At 37.8% G+C, this 23,787-nt stretch overlaps 1 protein-coding gene across 2 annotated transcripts; it reads left to right on the top strand.

Moving 5' to 3' along the window:
* Nucleotides 1-6,263: 6,263 nt before the first annotated feature.
* On the top strand, nt 6,264-23,433 carry LOC103476549 (cadherin-1-like). Of its 2 annotated transcripts, none has more exons than XM_008428996.3 (17): nt 6,264-6,698; nt 7,865-7,973; nt 8,544-8,632; nt 9,497-9,703; nt 9,907-10,029; nt 10,368-10,523; nt 10,859-11,006; nt 14,389-14,561; nt 16,785-16,913; nt 17,152-17,337; nt 17,950-18,200; nt 18,439-18,581; nt 19,580-19,671; nt 19,818-19,950; nt 20,244-20,465; nt 21,847-21,977; nt 22,408-23,433. In XM_008428996.3, exons 1-17 carry the CDS (start codon nt 6,651-6,653, stop codon nt 22,480-22,482), a joined length of 2,415 nt encoding a protein of 804 aa, XP_008427218.2. In that variant the 5' UTR covers nt 6,264-6,650; the 3' UTR covers nt 22,483-23,433. The 2 variants fall into 2 exon arrangements, with proteins under 2 accessions (XP_008427218.2, XP_008427217.2); XM_008428995.3 differs by having other exon boundaries at nt 6,265-6,698; nt 20,241-20,465.
* Nucleotides 23,434-23,787: the final 354 nt, after the last annotated feature.

The raw sequence follows: 23,787 nt of genomic DNA on the forward strand, positions 1-23,787 counted from the left end.
TACTGAATGTAAAGTCCTTTTTTTTTCTTTTTTCTGGACTTCAGAAAAGTGTTGCACAAGTACAGGCTCGTCTGGGATCTGTCACTGACCAGCTGTTTGTGGTCTGACAACATAACATTTTGTGATATAAACTCGACTTTTAGAGAAAGGAGGACGAATCTGATCACATAAAATGGAAACTTGTTGCTTTGGGGTGCTTTTCTGTGCCATATTGAGAGCATGGATGGGACCATGTGTTGCTAGTTTTTTGCGTCTTCCCGCAGGCACAAAAGGCACCAAGATGGACTGAGGCTGGGTCTCATTTCAATGACCAAAACGCACAACCAGGGCAACTAAGGAGTCGCTTCATAAACATTTCAAGGACTTGGATTAGCCCAGTCAGTCTCTAGACCAGGCGCCTCATGTATAAAGTGCATAAGCACAAAAAAATGTGCGGTGCCATATTTTATGCACAAATCGGCATGTATAAAAACAAATTTTGAGTCAAAGTTTGCGTCTTTCCCGGGTGTGAAAATGTGTGGCAGCCACACGAACATTTTCTGTGAACAAAATTAAACTACAAAGCGTTAAAACTCAAATACACTGAAATCTGACTACATTCAGTATTATTTAGATCACTAAATACTAAAAGTTGGATTAAAGGACCATTAAAAGTGCCAACTTTGCATTTAAAGTGTTCACAAAATAATGCAAAGTTTGGATTTTAATGGACCTTTAATCCAACTTTTAAAGCAACTTCTCATTAAAAGTGTCATTATTTACCGAATGACACTTTTGACACCTGTTAATATGTTTCTAACAGGTGTCATTTTTATGACTATCATGTCAGTCTTAAGCACAAACCGTCAAAGTGGTACCCACATTTTTCAAGAGTACATTACCAATATACTATCACAGAATTGTACAAATTGTCAATACATTCAAAGTTTACAGTCAACATGCTTATGAAAATTAGCACAATAAAACAATAGGTACACTTTAGAGGACGTGAAAAATATTTCACCAAGGACAGAGTATTGTTTTAATGCAGTAATCACAGTATTAGTCCAGACAAACTGGCATTTCTCCTTCCTAAGAACAGTGAGAATCAGCAGAACATTCAGTGGTGGAGAAAGTACTCAAAAAATTTACTTAAGTAAAAGTACAAATACACAGTCAAAAATGTACTTAAGTAAAAGTCAAAGTACCACATTAACATTTTACTTAAGTAAAAGTAAAAAAGTACTGGCTTTTAAAAATACTTAAGTATTAAAAGTAAAAGTACTTGCTGAATGCATTACCTAATCACTAATATCATTAAGTGTACCAATCGTATTTAATTTTAATACATCAGTAATGTGCCATTTTAATGATCAATGCCACAGATAAAGCATGTTTTTATTGAGTTTACTCTGCAACATAGTTTAGACTTAGATATGTGATTCTATGCATCATAATTTCAGGGATGGAAACATCTCATCTCCTGTCCTAACACAGCATGAACTTCACTTTTTTTGCCACACATTTATTTAGAAAGAAATCCAACTAGCAGAGGAGGACATGGAACCAAGGAGCCACGTAGCAGAGTTGTAGTCTAGACCACCGAACCCAAGACCAAATCAAAACCAGCACCCCGTGCTACATGACAATAAAATTAAGTGCACCTATCAAAATTGCTTCTCAAATTGATCTGAAAGATTCACTTTCCCATAAAAACACCTAGATATTAAATACTTAGAGCTGAAATAAATGTAACCAGTATCAATTCAAACTCTTCTTCATTCTGTTTTGCTTTCATCTCTGTGCCACAATACACAGAGGTCTCCTGCCATCCCTAAGAAAAATAACACCCTGGGTGGTTGCCCATATTGCCAATGTCAGAAATTGCACCATTAAACATAGCAATTAACAACGCTCAACTATGAACACTGTCCAAGGCCCAATAAGCAACAAGTAACCAAGCAGGAGGAGCACCGTGACTGTTCTCATCCTCCCTCCTGCTGCAACGTCTGCCACCATGACAGGTGACGAAAACAAAGAGCAATGAGCATGCTCTGTGTTCCTATGTTCTTGTTTTATTTATTCGCCAATTAAATATAAAGATATTTTAATGAAATAAAATAGCTACTGCAGTGTACGCAGAGCATTACAAGAACAAAGAACGGCTCTCACTGAGGCTTCAGCACTATAGGACTTTAGTCAAGATCCGTCCAGAAGAATCGGATCGTCCATGAATGTCATATTACTATATTGCACTTTGGTCACAGCGTTGTCCCATATATGCAACACCTCAGCCAACACCTCCACACAGTAATTCAGCGCATGAGTGACAACTTTTTTTCATCAGATGCAACATGTGTTTCAGTCAATACAGCTAGCTTTGCTAGCATCACGTCCACATAGCTTACCTTTCTTTAAGCTTTCCTTCCAAGTGACGTTAAAAATTGGACGAAGTCCCACCGTCTGTGAAAGCGAAGCGCTGCTGATTGTACATGTCGCCATATCTTATGATTTATGCAGCGCTTCTGTACTATTATATTACTGACGCTCAGAGGAAACCACTGCGCATGTCTGGAGCTCCGCGTGCGAGTAAAGGTGGAGCCGATGGGTGACAACAGACACTAAGTCACGTTATTGCTTGGATTTTACGGCGCCACCTTAAATCCCTGAACTTCACATTTTAACGGGAAAAAAAGCTCAACGCGACTTGGATGTAACGAGTAACGCGACACGTTTGTAGAAATGTAGTGAAGTAGAAAGTACAGATACTTACTGTAAAATGTAGTGGAGTAAAAGTAGAAAGTACCCATTATTAAATCTACTTAAGTAAAGTACAGATACACGAAAATTGTACTTAAGTACAGTAACAAAGTACTTGTACTTCGTTACTTCCCACCACTGAGAACATTCCCATTCACTGGATCACTGCACTTTGCAGAAACCTACAAAAAAAAACAACAAAAAACAATAGAGCAATTAAACAAAGTATTTGTATTTTAAAGAGTACAGAAAAACAGCAAGGGAAAAAAAATAATACTTACAACCTTAAGACGTGGACTCGCTGTGCATGTGACATCATCAGAACTGATAATGATTGGGACCGGTGGAAAAACATTTCTGGGTGTCTTCTTTGCCTGTTTATGTTAGAAGTAGAAAAAAATAAGTCAGCAATATCATAGAATCATGCCATAACATTAACTATATCATAAGTGTATGATACAGTTAATACCAATATCATAGATTTGGCATTAACTATGGAGCTGTTTTAAGTGTGAACTTAAGGGAGATAAACTACCTTAAAAGCTTTTCATCCATGATCTGAACACAATGATCCTTGCAGGGTGGGAAGGGGGGTTGGTGGTGCCCATCTCCAGCAGTCATCAGATGAGAGGCAGGGTTCACCCCTGGACAGGTCACCAGTCCATCACATAAAGACGATGTGGAAGTTCATCCTCAGAACTGGTTGGTGATCTGGTGGCTCAGAGCCTCTTCTGAGACAGGAAAGTCTTTAGTTTCCTAATACCTGATCTCTGGCTTCCTCTTTCATCTTAATTTGATTAGACTGCAAATATATGTTGAAGATAAAAACAATGATGAACAAGTTATAACAACAGCCTCACAATATGAAAATCTCTTTAGCACACTGAGCTTAATTAAAACCAGGTTAAGTTTATGAAGAAAACTATATTAAGTCGTATGGCATGGCGTTGCCCTCGGGCAACAAACCATATATCTGTACCTCACGTTGCTCCTTTATTTATTTGAGGAGGATGATTTGAAATACCTCCAGACATATTTTTGTCCAAATAAACAAGGTATTGAAGTTCATGTGACTTTTTAATTGGAAGAGGAGCAGTCCTTTTTATGAAGCAGAGGTGCATGCAACACCTTGCCTCCTGCTTGTAAGTTATAGATTATTTTTCTTCATGTTTAAATTTTGGGTAACTCTAACTAAAAATATTCTCATGTCTGTGAGTATGTAAAGAAGCATTGTAGATTATTTCAATTTTTTATATAATTTATATGCTAAAACTGTGTTTTTTGTTTGTTGCCTCAGGGCAACATTGCACAGTTGAGGCCCTTTTGTTCAGGCAATATTATTCTAGTGCATTGACATGCTGTTGATTACAAAATAATTATCAAGTCAATTTTTTAACTTTATTATTGACTAACAACAATAGGAGAGGGATTCAAGATCATTTCATGGACAAAAGGTGCATAAGCTGGGGTCATTCCCGATGAAAACATGAGGATTCACTGTACAACCATTATTTCATTGTTTGTTTATCCTCAAAACTGACTTCAGTCCTAAAGAGTGATAAGCTGGACATCAATGGACAAATGGCCCTATTCCAAGACAGGTAAAGACTGAAGCAATACCTACCATAAATTCAATTTCACAGTTACAATCCACTAATACTTTTGCACCACAAATCTATCTCCTTGTAAAAACTTAATAATTATATTACTCTCCACATCAAGTCATTAGACTTTAAGATCCTCAACATGCAGTTTTTTTTTATAAAGCTAACTAAATAAGGTGCATAAAAGTTTTAAATGCTTTGATAAATATCTCATATCCACATTTATTTGTCTGTACTAAGTTTTTTCTTCTTTTCTCCCTGACTGCTCCCCGCCTGAAACATCCTGTTGGTGCTTGACTTTAAGGGAGGGGGCTCCTACTCGCAATATTCACAATACAAATATCTGAAAAATAGGGCCCCGCTTTAAGAAACTGCCTGATAATAAAGGAGAAGAGGATTAAGAGAGATGTTCTACATGCTTGGTGCATCTGAAGAAAATGGCTGAATGTACTTTCAGTGTCTGAAGGTTCCAGGGAGGGAGGAATGGTTTCAAGTTGCTTTAATGTCTGATTATAGACGGAGAAATTGCGCCCTCGCCTGTTCAGAAAGGTGTATGTAAAGTTACTGTCCCTCAATGGAATATATAGTAGTCAGTCCCAGTGACTGTTTGACTCATGGTTTAGCCAATGTGCTTCCTGGGTAAAAATTAAAAGAGAAACTCGGCCCAAACGCCCCAACACCCCACCTGCTCAACAGTTTCCAGCAGCGCAGGTGATAAACGTGAGGGGGCCAGTCAGCTAACGTTTCGGGCAAGAGACGGGGTACATTCAGCTAACGTTTCGGGCAAGAGACGGGGTACATTCAGCTAACGTTTCGGGCAAGAGACGGGGTACATTCAGCTAACGTTTCGGGCAAGAGACGGGGTACATCCAGCTAACGTTTCGGGCAAGAGACGGGGTACATTCAGCTAAAGTTTCGGGCAAGAGACGGGGTACATTCAGCTAACGTTTCGGGCAAGAGACGGGGTACATTCAGCTAACGTTTCGGGCAAGAGACGGGGTACATTCAGCTAAAGTTTCGGGCAAGAGACGGGGTACATTCAGCTAACGTTTCGGGCAAGAGACGGGGTACATTCAGCTAACGTTTCGGGCAAGAGACGGGGTACATTCAGCTAACGTTTCGGGCAAGAGACGGGGTACATTCAGCTAACGTTTCGGGCAAGAGACGGGGTACATTCAGCTAACGTTTCGGGCAAGAGACGGGGTACATTCAGCTAATGTTTCGGGCAAGAGACGGGGTACATTCAGCTAACGTTTCGGGCAAGAGACGGGGTACATTCAGCTAATGTTTCGGGCAAGAGACGGGGTACATCCTGGACAGGTCACCAGTCTGTCACAGGGCCACAACGAGGACAAACAACCTTGCACACACACTCACACCTAGGGAGAATTTAGACAGACAAAAAAAAAACAATTAACCTGACAGTCATGTTTTTGGACGTTGGGAGGAAATCGGAGTACCCGAAGAAAACCCACGCATGCACAGGGAGATCATGCAAACTCCATGCATAAAGACCGGGGCCTGGAATCGAACTCAGAACCTACTTGCTGCAAGGCAACAGCTCTGTGGGAATTCATTAAACAGAAAAATTACATTTTGGAGTCAAAACCACAAAACACTGCAATATAGAGTGTCAAACTTGACATTGCAGTGTTTAGTTAATTAACATCTGGTTAATTTTTAATTCCTATGGAAATTTCACCACTAACATGTTTTAACAGAGCCTTCTGTGGGGTGGGATCAGCAAATGTTTTCCGCTAAGAACTTCATAGATCTTGGCTTTGAAATGTAAAAACTATCTTCACAGTTTATATCACATCATCTTAAAGTGAAACAGTTCCACACGTGAGGATTTTTAACTTGTTCAGTCAGTTGTGGTTTTGAAAGAGGATGTGAAAAAAGGAAGGTCTGAAGCTCTGTCAGATTCTGTTTAAGCATACTGATTTTACATCTTTACATTTTGAATGATACACATACTTCAGTTTTACTCGGCCTCTCACATGAGGTTTACCAGAACTCACTTGCTGCAGCTGGGAAAGTTTGAAAATGGACACAAAAGAAATGAAACCTACTTAAAGTGATGAATCTGACAAAAGACAAAAAAAGGAACTTTTGATTCTTCTTGCTTCTACTTCTCATTTGTTTTCTGTGGGTTTTTGTGTCTGCACATCTGGTGGTTTGTGCGCAGACTGCAGACATGTAAAGTAATCTTCAGGGAAATTGTTCATCTGAACTGATTCAGACGCTGATTTCTTAGTTTTTCCAAAAGATTTTGGTCATAAAGGTAAATCAGGAGAACGTCCACAAATGGGAACCACTTGGTTTGTAGTTTGGTGTGTTTGGATCTTGTGTCAGGTAAGAATTCTTCCCATCTTTACAGTCTTAACAAACTCATTAAATTTAAATAATTCTGAATTTCTAATATTTAAGCTTTCTTAAACCATGCTTGTTTATGTATGTCTTGTAAAAGTAGCTGATAAAAAAATGGTGAATATTAGGTTTAAGGCCAAAACGATACATGGTTCTAACATTTAGCTCAGACAGTATATGGTCTGTTTTACTTACTACACAAACAGTTTTATTTTAATGTTTGGTGTTAACCTCATCAAGTTTCCATTAATGCTAATGAGGGAAGGTTGTTTTTATTTTCTTGTTCAGTAGTCCTGTAATCAATTAAAAATGTAATGAAATATAAGGTTTTACCCAGAATCTTGCTAAGCCTGGTGGTTGGGCACTTGGGCAGTCATTTGAAAATATTGAAAGGCGGGAAGGTTAATACTTGAACACCAACTATAAGATCTTAAAAATGCAAACATTTTAAAACGACAAATTTATAAACTATGTTTAGACTGTTGGGAGCACAAGTAAGGCCTGGTGGCCCGTCAAGCTTATAATACACTGGGGGAAACCCTGAAATATCTATCCATCCATTTCCTGTACACCCTTGTCCCTTAGTGGAGTCGGAAGGGGTGCTGGTGCCCATCTCCAGCTAACGTTCCGGGTGAGAGGCAGTTTACACCTTGGACAAGTTGCCAGTCTGTCGCAGGGCAACACAGAGACAGACAGGACAAACAAGCATGCACACACACACTCACCTAGGGAGAATTTGGAGAGGCCAATTAACCTGACAGTCATATTTTTGGACTGTGGGAGGAAGCTGGAGTACCTGGGGAGAACCCACACATGCACAGGGAGAACTAGAAAACTCCGTGGAGAAAGACCCTGGGCTGGAAATCGAACCCAGAACCTTCTTGCTGCAAGGCAACAGCTCTACCAACTGTGCCACTGTGCAGCCCACCCTGAAATATTTGACATCTAATTTGATTATTGTACTAATATTCTGCTGTCACCAATGAAGATTTTCACAGATGAGTACATTTACGAAACTTCAATCTATGACCCACGAAAAGGAAAATGAAATGTTTCCAACAATCTATGAAACCAAACTGTTGAGACCAACATTATGACGCTACAGATTAGAATTCATCTAATAAATAAATCCATTGTGTCTCCTCTTCTAGACCTCAGCTGCTGCAGATGGGTCATCATGTGAACCTGGATTTGAGTCAGAGCTGTTTATATTAAAAGTGAGCAGAAAGAACCTGAAGCCAGGCACAAGACTGGGCAAAGGTATCAGTATTCCCTCCATTGATGGATCTCTAAACACCAGGGTGCCTACTGGGGTCAGCAGGGGAGCTTACTGCCTGGGAGAGAGTTTAACCCAGAGATGGTTAGTCTTTCCCTCCCTCCATCTGCTCCATCACTCCACCACTCATGTCTCTGCTTCAGCACGCCTGGCTCCATTATTAGCTCATTAGCAGAGCTCTGCAGAGCTTGACTGCATGCTAGTGAGGCAGTTTCACCTGGGACAAGGGACACATGTAAAAGTTGCAGGACTCTGACCCTTTAGGGTCACTGGATTAGAATAAATGCTTAGGAACTATCTGCCTGAAAATCTGAGGTCTGAACAAAATTTACCTTCCTATGTATGTTTTAAAATGCCTTGATTTTTAAATTTCCAAGGTGCTTACATTTTCACAATACTTTTGTAGGTTATGTTTTCTAAATATGTCTTATTTCTATTACTTCTAGTTAGTATTACCTTACTTTGTATTTGTGGACAAAACTGAGAGTTCTTTGTTTTTACTGAATCCATTGTATTTTAAATATATTAATTTATTTAAGTGTATTTATTTCCAGTTGGCTTCACTGACTGCACGACCCGCACAAGATTTCTTTTCAGCACTGATGACAGCCGGTTAGTTGTAGAGACTGAAGGAATAATAACTGTGAGTAACACATTACTGGAAACCCATATTGTTATTGGACGACATGTCACATGACTCTCACATGTGTGACACATGACTCTCACATAATACTGTAAAGTGACCTTGGGTTTTTTGAAAGGTGCTGCCAAATGAAATGCATTATCATTATTATTGTTCTGATGTCACATGTCTTGCCTTGACATGTCTTGTTATTTGACAATCAAGTAACAATGATGGCATCTGACAAAAATATTGTCTGAGCAGGTCAGTCATTTTTAACTGTTGTTTTAGGCTTAAGTGCCTTTGAAACATTTTCAATATATTATATTTTAATACATTTTGTAACAAAACAAAACATTTACTTCTGAAAAGCTAAATAATGTTTTATACCATAAAAACTGCATGGAAGGAGTTTGGTTGACAAAAAGGTTATTTATAATCTGCAGCTGACCAAAATATAGAAATCAAATCATAATATCTGTGCTCATCCTATTTTTAATGTGGAACTCTACAGGAGCTGCTAATTACTAAATTGTCCGTAGGCAGAAAATATTTGGTGTATTTTTAAGAATCTGAAAGGAGGAAATGATAGTGGCCAGTAAAAATACTTAACTATCATAAAAAGCTCCCTTTTTTCCGTAAAATAAAATAAAATATGAATTTTAATTAAAATATTAATAATATATGATCAACATTATTACAATTTAAAATGTTAACTGGCAAAGGTGGTTAAGTTTAGCATTTTTGAAACGCTTGTCATTGTTCCTGAAGAGAAGGTTTATAAATGGCTGAAACATTTTTCTTTCAACAGAATCACATGATCTCATCATTTCTGAGAGTTAAAGAGACACAAGGCTAATGACCTTTGCACTTGTCTCCGTCCAGGTAAAGAGACAGGTTGTCCTTCATGAGGGGAACCAGAACTTCTTGGTCCATGCCTGGGATTCACAAGGTCAGAAAATGACTCTTCCTGTCAGGCTGCTGTATCAAGATCATCATTATATGAACAACCGTCTGGATGCTGAATTTCATCATGAGGCTCACAAACTCAGCAACCATCATGATCACCTGGACTCTGCAAGTAATCAGCAGGTAAGTTCAGAGTGACTGCAAGGTGGACCAGAAAGTAAAATTGTTCTTTTAGAAAGAAGTTAAAAAAAATGCATCTTACCTGTCATAAACTCATCTAATCTCCTCTGAACAGCGTTTCTTTTTTAAAAAGGTTTGATATTTAGAAATGTTTGTCTGTGAGATGTTGATCCTCCCTGGATGTATCTAATATTTCCTATTCTCAGATCCCCATCCTGGATTTCCCCAAATCTAATCCAGGGCTGAAGAGGAGAAAGAGAGACTGGATTATCCCTCCTATTAATATTCCTGAAAATAGCAGAGGACCTTTTCCCCGGTTTCTTGCTGAGGTAGGAGGAAGTAAAATGTCCTATGGTTTGTTTTTGTTTTCAAGAATTAGGGAAAATGTAACCCAATCTCTTCTATATTATATTTTATATGATAATTTAAATTGACCTCAAACTTTCTATATTTCATGTTGTGTTTAATTCCTGCTCCAACCCAGACTTGAAGAAAAAAGATATTTGTTTTCTGACCTATTGTTTATGCTTTTTTTATGCCAGAACTAAAATAAAATCAATACTTTAACTAAACCATCTCTCTCAGGTTTAAATTAATAAAGAATCAGACATTTGCAACCAATAACTGCTAAAGTTGTGTAAGCTGAACCTTGGTCTGTGTTGTCCAGATTCGCTCTAATGAAGATAAAGTGAAGAAGATTCATTACAGCATCAGTGGTCCTGGAGCTGATCAGAATCCTGTTAATCTCTTCACCATGAACAGAACCACTGGTCATCTGCATGTCACACAGGAACTGGACAGAGAGAAAGTGGACAAGTACATGGTCAGTGTTTTCTCTGTTAGTTTAAACTTGATGCTGTTCTGTCCAATTTAATCTGTTAGAACATTTCAACATGTTTTTATGGCAGCATGATTCTTGCCAACAGGTGAATCTTTCTACAATATTTCAAACATCTGAAATCAAAGATTTAATAAATAAAATTGCAATGTTTTCATGTGACTCACAAGAGAATCTATCTGTTTTAGAGCTCTGGATTATGGTCATTCATAGACATTGAATATAAATAAAAACACACAATTAAAAATAAATACGAACTGAAAGCAGCAACACGCAACACAAGAATGTCTTGGTGATGGAAAACTGTACCATATTTATAGCTTCAAGTCCATTCTGTGGCAGAGGGAGGCGACGGAAAAGCAGAGAAGCCGATGGATGTTATAATCAATATAATTGACCAGAATGACAACAAACCTGTTTTCAGTCTGCCTGCCTATAATGGAGAAGTTTCAGAGGCCTCACAAAAAGGTAAAGTCCCTGGCTTCAGGTATTAAATACACATAAATAATATCTTACAAATAAAACTGTTTGTAACACATAAAATATATTTTATAAGTTTGGTGAAATGTAATTTCTTATCATAAACATTTAGGCCGAGGATGATTTGTAACAATTAATGGTTAAATCTGTGGCCCAACATCATTGTTATCCATGGATTTGAAGGGTTTAGCACCAGATTATTGAACTGCTTGGAAGCAAAACTTTCAGATAAACTCAGTACGTAAACAAAATTAGAACACTGATGAGTATTTCATCAAAGTTCTAATGGGCACTTTAAAGAAAATGGCATTAATAACCCCTTCGAAGGGCATTAATACCCTTGAAATTGTATGTAAGCTTAATTAAGAAACTTAAATATGGTATTACATTGGTATTATATTTATTGACATACAGAGCATATGTAAATCAGAAATCCATAAAACTGTTTATGTCCTCTCAGAGAATAAAGACTAAGAGTAATAAGACTAAGACCAAAGAATAAGAACAAAATGCTTAATCCAACATTCAACACATTAACCGATATAGGTTCACACATTGTCTGAAAAGCTCAGTGAGAAAATATATTTCTATGGTGAAAAGATCACATTTTATTTATTTATTTATTTATTTATTTATTTATTTATTTATTTATTTATTTATTTATTTATTTATTTATTTTTAGAACTTACACTTTTATTATTTTTACAGAGACATTATACAGCCATATATCAGCAGTACATAATACAAGTGTTGACAATATGAAGTTTTCAAAAAAAAATAAAAAAATAAAACATCTTGCATGGCATCTTACAACCTCAGCATCACATCTGTAGACTCATCACCATACAACCCTAAAATAAAGATACACTTTGGGCGGGACAGCTAAACACCATATGCCAAAAGACAAACTTGCTGGACTCATTTACATCAACAGAGCTTCTGCTGAAATATCTGCTAATAATTTTCCATTTATATTCCCGTCACATATTTGAGTTTGTAACTATGTGTGCCTCAATCCAGACTCCCTCCCATGTTTCATGTCAGAAATTATTTTGGCCGTCTCTGCCTCCCATCTTTGTTTTGTCCAAGTGGGTTCGTTAAGATTCATTGACAGAAACACCCTACATAACTTTACTATACATTTTTTTACCCCCTTCCCCTTTCTGGAAATGGATTAGTAGGTTTTCTATTGGTGTGGGATTTAGTACTCTTTCCCAGTCCCTGTGTGCTGACAAAAAAGAGTGTAACTGTAAATATCTAAAGAAATCACTTTTCTGGAGATGAAAATTCCTACATAACTCTTCAAACGACATAAGGTTGTTCCTGTCGATCAACTGATGAAGAAATGTAAGTCCTTGTTCAGCCCATTTAGAAAACTTTTTGTCTAAGAAATTGGGTGTGAAGGATTTAATATGTCCAATGCTTGTTAATATTGATAAACTTCTTGGTAGCTTGAAAGAAATTCGTACTTTGTTCCAAATGTCAAGTGTGTCCACAATGACAGTTCCTTTATTCTGGAATATCTGAAAATGGCAATACCTTTAATGGTACTGATCACTTCGCGTGCTCAATGCTCAGCCATCTTGATTGAGAATCCTGTTTTATCCATGAAATTAAAGGCTTTAAATGAGCTGCCCAAAAATAGTATTTTCAAACAGGAAGATTGAAACTCCCTTCTGTCTTACTTCTTTTTAGTGTTTTATATTTTATGTGAGGGTGCTTGCTTTGCCGTATGAATTTTGATATCAGTTTATCCAATTCAACAAACGTGGACTTTGGTATGCCAACAGGTAACATCTGGAACAAATACAATAATCTGGGTAACAGATTCATACAAATGGTTTCAATGTGACCGAGGAGGGACAAAGGCAATGCTGACCACCGCTCTAGGTCCTTCTTAATTATATCCGGTGTTTTGCTGTAATTGACATGATAGTAATCATTTAATGAGAGAGGAATATTGATGCCTAGGTATTTAATGCCCTCCCTAGGCCACCTAAAGCCGCTTTGTTGTTTAATCCCCTAGTGGAATATTGCTATCGACATCCATTGCCTCTGCCTTATCAACATTTATTTTATAGCCAGAAAAATGACCACAAACAGAGATCATGTCCCTCAGACGTGGTATTGATAAAGTAGGATCAGACAGACACAGAAGTACATCATCTGCGTAAAGAGATATTTTATGTTCCTCTGTGCCAATCAAAATCCTTTTAATTTCATCCTTGTCCCTAATAAGCTGAGCCAATGGCTCAATGCTAATTGCAAACAGAAGGAGTGACAAAGGACTCCATTGCCTGCATCCGAGCTCCAGCTTGAAACTTGCCGACCTGAAACCATTAACTCTTACAGCCGCTTGTGGGGATGAATATAATGTATGTATCCAATCTATAAACTTGGGCCAAAATTTAAACCTCTTTAACGTTTCAACAAGGTATTTCCATGACACACGATCAAAAGCTTTTTGGGCATCTAAAGATATTACAGCCGTCTTAGCTTTGTTTCTTTTTGGTGAGACATAATATTTAATAACCGACACAGATTATTTCCATAATGCCTCCCGACAATAAATCCGGTTTGATCTGGATGTATGATTTGGTTTAATATGACATTTAGTCGTCTCTTCAGAATACCAGTTAGAATGCGTACCATTAAGCATCTATAACGGCCCATATGACCCACAGTCAGTGGGGTCCTTACCTTCTTTATGTAACACAACTATTGCAGCATCAGACCAGGATGGCGCCATTGTTTTAGTTTCTAAAGAAAAGTGGTATGCTTCCAACAAAAGTGGAGTAACAATGTCTATGAAACATTTATAGAATTAATTTATGAAACCATCGGGGCCAGGACACTTATTATTTTTAAGGGATAAGATAACGTTTTTCATTTCTTCTTCTTGAATGGGCTTATCTAATTGTTTAACTACCGCATCGGATAATTCAGAAATATTTATATTTTGTAAATAATCTGCTATTTCACATTTTATTTTAAGTCCAATTCTGCCTCAACAATGGAATCTTGTTAAATTTGTATCCCTATTATTTGCCCTAAACGGGGTAAACATAAATACATTTTATTCTGGTGGCAAATAATTATCTGCATTTAACAATACCCAGTAACCCCATTGAATTGATTTATGTTCGTAGGTTACCAGTTTTGAACCAAATTTGAACTAAGTTCACAGATCCAAAGCGAACTAGTTCTCAGTCATACATTCCCAGAACCAGAGTCAAACATGGAGAAGCAACATTCAGTTTATATGCTCCACTAATATCCTGTCAGCTCAGCTCAGCCTCACTATTAAATCTCTGTTGATAAACTGATGAATCTGCTCTCACTGATCTGCTTTGTGTTTCCTCTTGATTAGGTTTTCAGGTGATTCAGGTTGTGGCCACAGATGCTGATGAGCCAAATACTGACAACTCTGCCATCCAGTACCGCATTGTCAGTCAGGAGCCAGAAGAGCCCGGTCCCACTATGTTTACCATCAACCCAAAAACTGGAGTCATCAGAGTCAATGAAGTTGGACTGGACCGAGAGGTGAGAATTCTGACAATAGTTCTGTTTGATAGAAAACAGGAACAACCTAAATATAACTTGCCTTTAATGTCCCATTAAATCCTCATTGTTAGATTTCCTTTATTGGCGATGTGTGGGTTTTGGTCACAATTCCGCCTTCATACAGAGCCTGAGAATAACTTAAGACACGTTTGATTAAACTAAGATTCTATATTCAATAGTTAAAAGCTCAGCTTAAAATGTCTTGTTAGGGTTCTGAGCCCGTTGGATGACCAATGCAAGGCCAGCGGATCAGGGAACCCTGTTGTTTTTGCTGTGTTTTTCCATTATGCTTAATATTATGTTTCTCAGCTTAAACTCATGCTGCATTGTACCCCCCGGAACTTATTACAACTTTTATTTAGTATTCACCACTACTGAGATGTACATATTCAGGCATGTGCACCTGTAGGTGGCGTTATTGCAGAAAATACGCGTTTCTGCTTCTAACTCGAAAATGGCACGTCCCATTAACAACACTGATAAAGGCAAGGTTCCCTAGAAAAAATTCTCCAACATACGAGTCACTGTGCAAATGTTTTTGGTCTGAATTATTTTTCATCAGAGAGAATGAACATTGATTTAGCCAAAACCAACATGCCCCTTAGGATCAACTCTGAGCCCAATCAAACCTAGCACAATATATGCTAAGGACGAAAGAAAAAAGTTATCACGGCAGACTTTGGATTTTTTGCCCAATTATAACATTTATCAAGCATCTATAACATAGCTACGTATATAGTTGCAAATTTCAATTGCCCATAACTTGGGAACCTAAAAAGTTTTACAATTTCCTTCGTACAACTGACTACAAATACAATATCAATCATGTCTAGCTAGTTTTCGTCGACGTACACCACTAGGTGGCACTGTAAAATGGCGAAATTTGTTATGCAAAAACCACTGATCGGATTTTCGCCAAACTTTGCACCTACCTCCACGCCTTTGGCCTTACTTGCATGCTGAATATGGTCGTGGTTGGTTGAAGTGTGGGGGAGTTATTTAAAAAAAAAAGCGTGAAAAATTATTCATCTGACCTCCAAACTTTCTTTTTTTTTCTTTAAATCACATATTGACCCAAATGCTTTCTCTGAATTGTTTTGAACATTTCATCCACTATGTGTACGGATCCATCTTCATATGCCTCACTCTGTTTTTTCAAAAGTTTGACTGCAGCACAAAAATCTGTATCTTCCACAATCCTTTGCCAATCCCAACTAACCACATCAGCCTCAGTCATTCTTCAGAGTTTGATATGAAACAGAGCTTCTTTGTTTGAATAACAGCAAATCAAACTTTCACATTCATAATTTCACTCATAATGTATAATGTTGTTTTTTTATATACTTCAACAGAACAACATATGTTGCATGACTTTGTGTTTTTGTGTTTGATGTGATGTAAAGCACTTTGAAATGCCTTGCTGTTGAAATGTGCTGTGCAAATAAAATTTGATTGATTGAACAGAACAGCATAGAAGTACATTGTAAAGGAGAAGCAAGTTTTGTTATTTGGTGTAATTTTTAGCTAAAACTAGAACATTTTAGGGTAATTTTCAATATTTATATATGTGAAAACCAATTACAAGCAGTGTGTGTGATCTGACCACATTGTGTAGTCATCCTATTTGGCCACAAGATGGTGCCAAACCCACCTTATCTGGGTCAACAACAGTATAGAATCCCAGTCACGGTGCCAGGGCCCAGTATTTATACCAACTTCTATCAACTTTAAATGGCTTAATCCACATCTACCTTATTGTGACTGACCAGCACTCATTCACAATGACTCATTTCATTTCATGTCCTTGTGAGATCAATAAAGTAATTTTGAATTCGGTTTCACTGACAACATGAATGAGTGAAATAGCTCACCGAGTAGACCAATGGAATCAGAATCAGAAAGCTACAGGTTTGAATCCAGATATTAAATTCATATTAAATCCCACGTCTAGTGTTGTCTACATGTGGGAGACCTGCTGGGTTGGGTAAGAAACCTATAATAATAACTGCTTGCAGTTCTAGTTATATTTCGGATTTTTCTTAGACTTCCTACATTTTAAACACCACAAAAAGTTCTGGAAAAACTTATCTTGTTCAAATTTTGCACCGAAGTTAACAATGTGAGCCATCTTTAGACAGGCTGAACCTGAGTGATGCTGAAGCTGTTGATTCATATGATTAAAGTTCATGTTTGTTAAAACAGAAAGTCCCTCAGTACACACTGAAGGTACAAGCAGCTGACATGAAGGGAGAGGGTTTGACTGGATTTACCAAAGTGATTATCAAAGTGACGGACCTCAACGATCACGCTCCAGTCTTTACAGAGCCCTTTGTAAGTATAACACGACTGTTTTTATTAATTCGTTATTCATTTTGTCACTTAGTAATTACTTGTAAATATTATATTCAAATCTGTTTATCACAGTTGATTTGTGCAGCAGATTATCAGTAAAGTAGTAAATCACTCTGAATTCTATTAGTGAGTCGTTAAAGTACAAAACATATGATATAAAATGATAGATGATCATAAAATGACCATGTGTGTATCTCTTCCACATCTTCTGTCTCAGTATACAGTCACAGTTGAAGAGAATAAAGTAGATGCTCTAGTTGTTAAGATGCTGGTGACAGATGGTGATGAGCCTCATACTCCTGCCTGGAATGCAAAGTTCAGCATCATTGATGGCGATCCAGGAAATCTGTTTACTGTGAAAACGGGAACAAACAAGCAAGAAGGAATCATCACTACTGCTAAGGTAAGAGGACCAGTAGAATCTTACTGCTATAATATGTTTGTTTAACTTGTATTTAGGCCTGTCACAGTACAAGTTAATTACTGATTAATAATCAGTTAATTGCATTATAAATTAAAACGAGTTCAATAATTTTCATTTGCATAATTTATCATTTTTCTCTTTCTACCAAAAACTGGATGATAAGAATCTTCAATCTGGTGTTTTGGTCTTTACTGGCCCTTTTTTTTGAAGGACAATTTTGTTTACACAGACTTCATAATTCATTTCGTTTGTTTTTTTTCTGTTGTTTATTTTGGACATTAAAATGTTTTTCAGATTCAGTAATAAATGTTTATTAAGACTTAAAGTTTATTCATCTTTGAGAATGTGTTCTTGCATTATTATGCCATTACCATTATATTGCTAGAAAATTGTGTCAAAGCAACAATATCATCTTTTATTGTAATAACGTCTGGGACAATTTATCGTCCAGTAACATTTGTTATCGTGACAGGCCTAACTGTATCATTTATTGAACTTGTTGGTGGTTAAATGTAATTAATTTAATTCATCAGCCTGAGTTTTTAATGTCTGATCAGTTGATCTGTGATGTTCTTTCTTCCACTAAACCAGGGTCTGGACTTTGAGAGAACCAGTAAACACACTCTACTGGTTTCAGTGGTGAATGAGGCTCCTTTTGATTCTTCTATCTCATTGGTTACTTCCACTGCTACAGTGGTGGTGACTGTGGAGGATGTCAATGAACCTCTGATGTTTGATCCAAAAGAGAAGCATGTTTCCAAAAGTGAGGACCTTGATCTGAACAACACTGTGGTGCAGTACACAGCTTCTGATCCAGACACTGGACGCAAACAGAGAATCATGTAAGCCACTTAAAGAAAAAGTCACTTAAAGAAAATGAAATTTCACATTTTTACACAGCTATTTTAATCAAGTTATATTGCAGATCTGTCTGTTTAAGGAATACTCAGAAAGGGCAGACTTCTTACTTCATGAAAGTTGTTTATTGTCTCCTGTCCCATCATGCATCTCACTGTCCCACATCATAAAGCTGGAACTGATGCTTGAATGTGTTTTAATGGTTTGTCTTTATTGTTGCAGGTATAAAATACTCAATGACCCAGCTGGCTGGCTTGACATTGATAAGGACACTGGTGTGATAGCAGTGAGAAACCAAATGGACAGAGAATCCATCTTTGTCAGGGAGGATAAATACACAGCTCTGATTGGTGCATATGATGATAGTAGGTGTGAGAGTTTACTGTCTTGTTTTGCAGCTGTAGGAGAGAAACTTAAACATGAATGTGAAACAAAAATGTAGGTTGATCCAAGGGACAACTTGGAAAAACTAAAGTTATGATTCTTTGTTCTGAAGAAACTTCCTCTATCCAGCTTTAGAAGAGCATTTAACAGGAATGCTAGCAATAGCATTTGAGGTTTTCTTAGTCTGAAAGTAGTCTTTCATTAGTTTATTACTTCCTGTAAAGTATTATAAATGACTTTTTGTGTTAAAGGGAATGGAGAGGATACCATCCATATGATGACTTCCAGGCACATAGTGCCATTATATAACACGTAACTATGATATGTACAGAGTTTTTATAACAACTAAAGGTTACAAAGATAACTTGAACAAAATTTGAATTTCATTCAAGAAATTGAAAAAAAATTTCCAAGAACAGAAGCTCCTGTTCTTGGAAATTTCGTTCAATTTCAAAGAAGCTCCTGTTCTTTCCTACACTCTGCTTTCAGCACGTCATCACAACAATGCTACTCCATTATGCCATTTACAACTGTTCTTAGGAGCGTTGGACTGAGAAGTAGTTTGTGTGATGAGCTCAGTGGACGTACAGCAGCACCAGGTGTTTGCCAATTGCTGCTGCTAGTCTGAGGGAGCAGAATGGGAAAAGTAAAACGTCTGTGTTTTAAATGAGCCAGTGTTTAGGCACCCATAAGTAGTTGCCATGGGATATTAAATGATTCCTCAAACATACATGAACGTATCAGAGCAACCCTAAATGTTTGGATGAGGGAATCACATTACAACATGAGCTGAAGCTCAATAAAGTTGATTTTTACATTATACTTCCCTTTTAATTGTACTTTATAGAGCTCTTTAAACTTACTCTGACAGCTTATGATTTCCTCAGCTCTTGAAAAGTTTAGATGTTTTCCTCAGCAGACTGCTAAAGGCGTCCCCAGAATGGCTCCTGCTACTGCTGTATGTCTGTCATCTCACCAGATCAGATCCAGGCTACAGCAACTGGAACTCTGGTTATTCATCTTCAGGATGTCAACGACAACCCCCCTACTATTGAGGAACGCAAATTCACAGTATGTCGTCTTTGGTACAATTAAAATTGTTTTGAATATAAACTTTAAAATAGAATTTTATATACTTGATACAAAATTGTTAACTTCTGAAATAAAAAATAATTTGGTATTAAAGTGGACGTTTCAAATTTTGTTTATTTCTACAGGTGTGCAGCAAGATACCAGTTCCTCAGCTGCTGACTGTGACAGATCGAGATGGACCAGGCTTTACTTTTCCATACAATGTCAGCCTAATTGGCTCTATGAAGGCTAACTGGACTGCTAGGATGACCAGCACCAGTATGTATACCATTTATTCCCAACTGATTATAATCTTGAGCTAGGGTTAGCTCATTCAAGCACATTCTTTGATATGCTTGCAAAAAATGAATGTGTTCATTCTTTGAGCACATCAAGTTGCCAATGAATGAATTAAACACAGACAAAGCGAAACTAAGAGGAAGGAATTGGCAAATAGAAACTGACCACTAACATAATCTAAACTGCAAAAAATGATCTAAGCATTTACCCCAAAAACTTAAAACTGGTGGAATTCCTGATAAATTATTGTTTGTTATCCTCTTATTTAGCAGGAACGGGAATTATCCTGACTTTAAACCATGAGCTGGAGATTGGAGATTACACTGTGACAATGAGCATTGCAGACAACCAAGGTCTGTCTCAGGTCAGCACAGTCACAGCCAGAGTGTGTGACTGCAGTGGAGAAGACGCGAGTTGTCGGGAGAAAGATGTTGGTGGCTCCAACCCGCCAGTCATCCTGGGAATACTGAAGGCCATTGTGGTGCTGCTGATCAGTGAGTTTGAAATGTGATTGCGTTGCTATATGAATATAAAGCCTTCTTCAAATTAGCTTTTAATTTGAGAGACCAAGAATGAGTTTAAACTGTGAGAATCTGCAAACTTTGTAGTATCGCACGAATATAAACATACTGTACAAGTTGGACATTTAATAATTTACACATTATAAATATTTCACTAAAACTAATATTTTATTCATACACACTAAATTTTAACTTCAATAGCTCCAGCAGCATCAAAATTGTCCAACCCCTAGAATAGATTTCTTCATTAGAGCACAGATTAGTCTGGTGTGAAAACCAGGCACAGCCAGCTGCCTGCCTCACCAAGTCATTTGTTCCTGGTTTCCTGTTGGCCCGATATCTGCTTTACTCATTTCCAAAGGTACAAATACCAACTGCATCCACATCTGACAAACAGGACTAATGGAAATAATAATAAAACGGATGTTTTCCAAATAAAATCCTAAGCTAAGCTACATCATTAGCTAATTAGTACTAACTGGGAGCCATTTGGGGGCTCCACAGTGGTGCAGTTGGTAGAGCTGTTGCCTTGCAGCAAGAAGGTTCTGGGTTCGATTCCCGGCCCCGGTCTTTCTGCATGGAGTTTGCATGTTCTCCCTGTGCATGCGTGGGTTTTCACCGGGTACTCTGGTTTCCTCCCACAGTCCAAAAACATGACTGTCAGGTTAATTGGCTTTTCCAAATTGTCCCTAGGCGAGAATGTGTGTGTGCATGGTTGTCTGTCTCTGTGCTGCCCTGCGACGGACTGGCAACCTGTCCAGGGTGAACCCCGCCTCTCGCTCGGAACCTTAGCTGGAGATGGGCACCAGCAACCCTCCTGACCCCACTAAGGGACAAGGGTGTAAAGAAAATAGATGGATGGGAGTCATTTGCTTAACTGAGCTCTAGTTGCTTTCTGTATACATCCAGGAGGCATCCTGACCAGATGCCCGAGCCACCTCAACTGGCTCCTCTCGATGTGAAGGAGCAGCGGCTCTACTCTGAGTGCCTCCTGGATGACTGAGCTTCTCCATCTCTAAGGGAGAACCCAGACACCCTACGAAGAAAACCCATTTCGACTGCTTGAATCCATGACCTCGTCCTTTTGATCATGACCCAAAGCTCATGACCATATATGAGGGTCGGAACGTAGATCGACCGGTAAATCAAGAGCTTGGCTTTTTGACTCAGCTCTCTTCACCACGACGGACCGGTACAACGCCCGCTTCACTGCAGACGCTGCTCCAATCCGTCTGTCGACCTCCCACTCTCCTCTTCCCTCATTCGTGAACAAGATCCCGAGATACTTCCAACTTCATGGAATTTTGTTGGGCTTTAACAATTTGATGATTAAAGTCATCTGCTCTTCATTTAGTGCTGGGGCTGCCATTGTTTCTCTTTGTGAGACGAAGGAGAGCAGAGGAGAAACCTGTTGAACTCAAAGATCTCAACATGGCAGATGACATGTTTGAGGAGGAGGAGAGGAATGACAGAGAGGACATTCAGGTGAACATTTGATACAGGTTGATTCTGCTCACACGGTCAGCATAAACATCTTCTAGACCATATGAATCAAAAACAAAGTGTCTTACTGAAGTTTAACTGTTAATGGAAAAAAGTCTATGTCCCCAGGAGACTCTTCAAAACATAAGCTAATGGATATAAAAAAAATTTCTATCTTGTTTAGTTCTTCAGCTGATTTAGCTGTGATCATCCAGTGAGGTTATACTGTATGTGAAGTAAAAACACAACAATGCTATTGTTCTCCTTTCACAAAATTTTAAAGACATTCAGCATTATTCTTTGTGAAAACTAAACAAAAAATAATGTGCATCAATTCTGTTATAGATAACCTGTTCCATGTTATGCTAACTTTTTCCTTCTTTTCTTCCTGACTGCTCCCGCCTGAAACATCCTGCTGGTGTTTGACTGTAAGGGAGGCGGTTCTGACCCACAAGACCCGGAATACGAATATCTGGCTGAAGGGGTCCCACTTTCAGAAACTGCCTGATAATAATGAACAAGACGAAAACTTACTGTATGTTTGGTACATTTAAAGAAAATTGCTGCATGTGTTTTAAATATGTCTATATTAACATGTTGAACATTTCGTGGTTGTTGGGATATTTTGTAATTAACTGTTTTAGTTTAATTTCATTAATTGTAATGACATCTTGTTGAGAGATCAAGGAAGATGTTTTCGATTGTTCACTATTTGGGCAGTTAGCTTTCTGAAAGCTTTTTAAAGGTGAAACTTTTAACATTTGTTATATATATTCCCCCCCCCCAATACATAGACTTAGTTTTCTACATTGCTGGTGCTACTAAGCAAGCACTGAACAACAAAAATGTTTTAAAGTAATCTTCAAAATTCACCATGTTTCTACTGTCTGGACATAACATTTTTGGAGAGGCTTGTTTGTAAATATAAAAGGGAATCTGTGGAGGGAGCAAAAGATTAGGGTGATGGTAAAGAGGCAATTCAGGATTGCCTCTTTACCATCACTCATGATAAATCAGCAAAACATTCAAAAAAGATGCAAAGCCTCTATAACAAAGGGTTCATTGCATTAATGCCAATTTAAAAAATTCTGTTATATATTTAAAATTTCTTCTACAGCTCAGACTCCCTTCCTTTGACACTAAGATCAGCTGACCCAGTGGCTTCCTGTATAGACCAAATATTTTTATTTGCTTTCTGTTTAATTGTTGTTGTTGTTGTTGAAACACTTTGTGTTAATTTTTCAAGGCACTATATAAATAAAGTTTTAAGCAGGAACTTTAAGCAGACAATTTTCATTAGGCCTATATTTTCCATTACTTTTTCATTGGTCTGATGAATCATATTCTAGTCTAAAATGTCATCTCTGCATCAGTTGTAAGCAGAAAATCATTAACAAAAAACAGGTTTGAAAGACGGGTCTTTGGAATTAATCTGCAGAATGTGTTTCACTTATTTGTTACTAAAATAAATGGACTAACAAAAATATAACTTATTGAAAGTGACTGCATGCACAACTATAAGTATGTGTTACATTTATTATAGTTGTTATGCAGGGGCTGCACAGTGGTGCAGTTGGTAGAGCTGCTGCTTTGCAGCAAGAAGGTTCTGGGTTTGATTCCCAGCCTCGGTCTTTATGCATGGAGTTTGCATGTTCTCCCTGTGCATGCGTGGGTTCTCTCCGGATACTCTGGCTTCCAAACACATGACTGTCAGGTTAACTGGTTTCTAAAAAATTCTCCCTGTGTTTGTGTGTGTGTGCATGGTTGTGTGTCCTGTCTGTCTCTATGTTGCCCTTAGACAGAGTGGCTACCT

This window comes from Poecilia reticulata, chromosome 15 (genome assembly GCF_904066995.2).
Source record: "Poecilia reticulata chromosome 15, P_reticulata-male-v2, whole genome shotgun sequence".
Lineage (NCBI taxonomy): Eukaryota > Metazoa > Chordata > Actinopteri > Cyprinodontiformes > Poeciliidae > Poecilia > Poecilia reticulata.

Bases quoted from the DNA above. Each gene is read 5' to 3' on its own strand.
- LOC103476549 (XM_008428995.3), top strand. From the start codon at position 6,651: ATGGGAACCACTTGGTTTGTAGTTTGGTGTGTTTGGATCTTGTGTCAG. The intron at 8,633-9,496 runs GTGAGTAACACA...GTCTCCGTCCAG, and splicing joins AGACTGAAGGAATAATAACT to GTAAAGAGACAGGTTGTCCT. The intron at 18,201-18,438 runs GTAAGCCACTTA...TTATTGTTGCAG, and splicing joins GGACGCAAACAGAGAATCAT to GTATAAAATACTCAATGACC.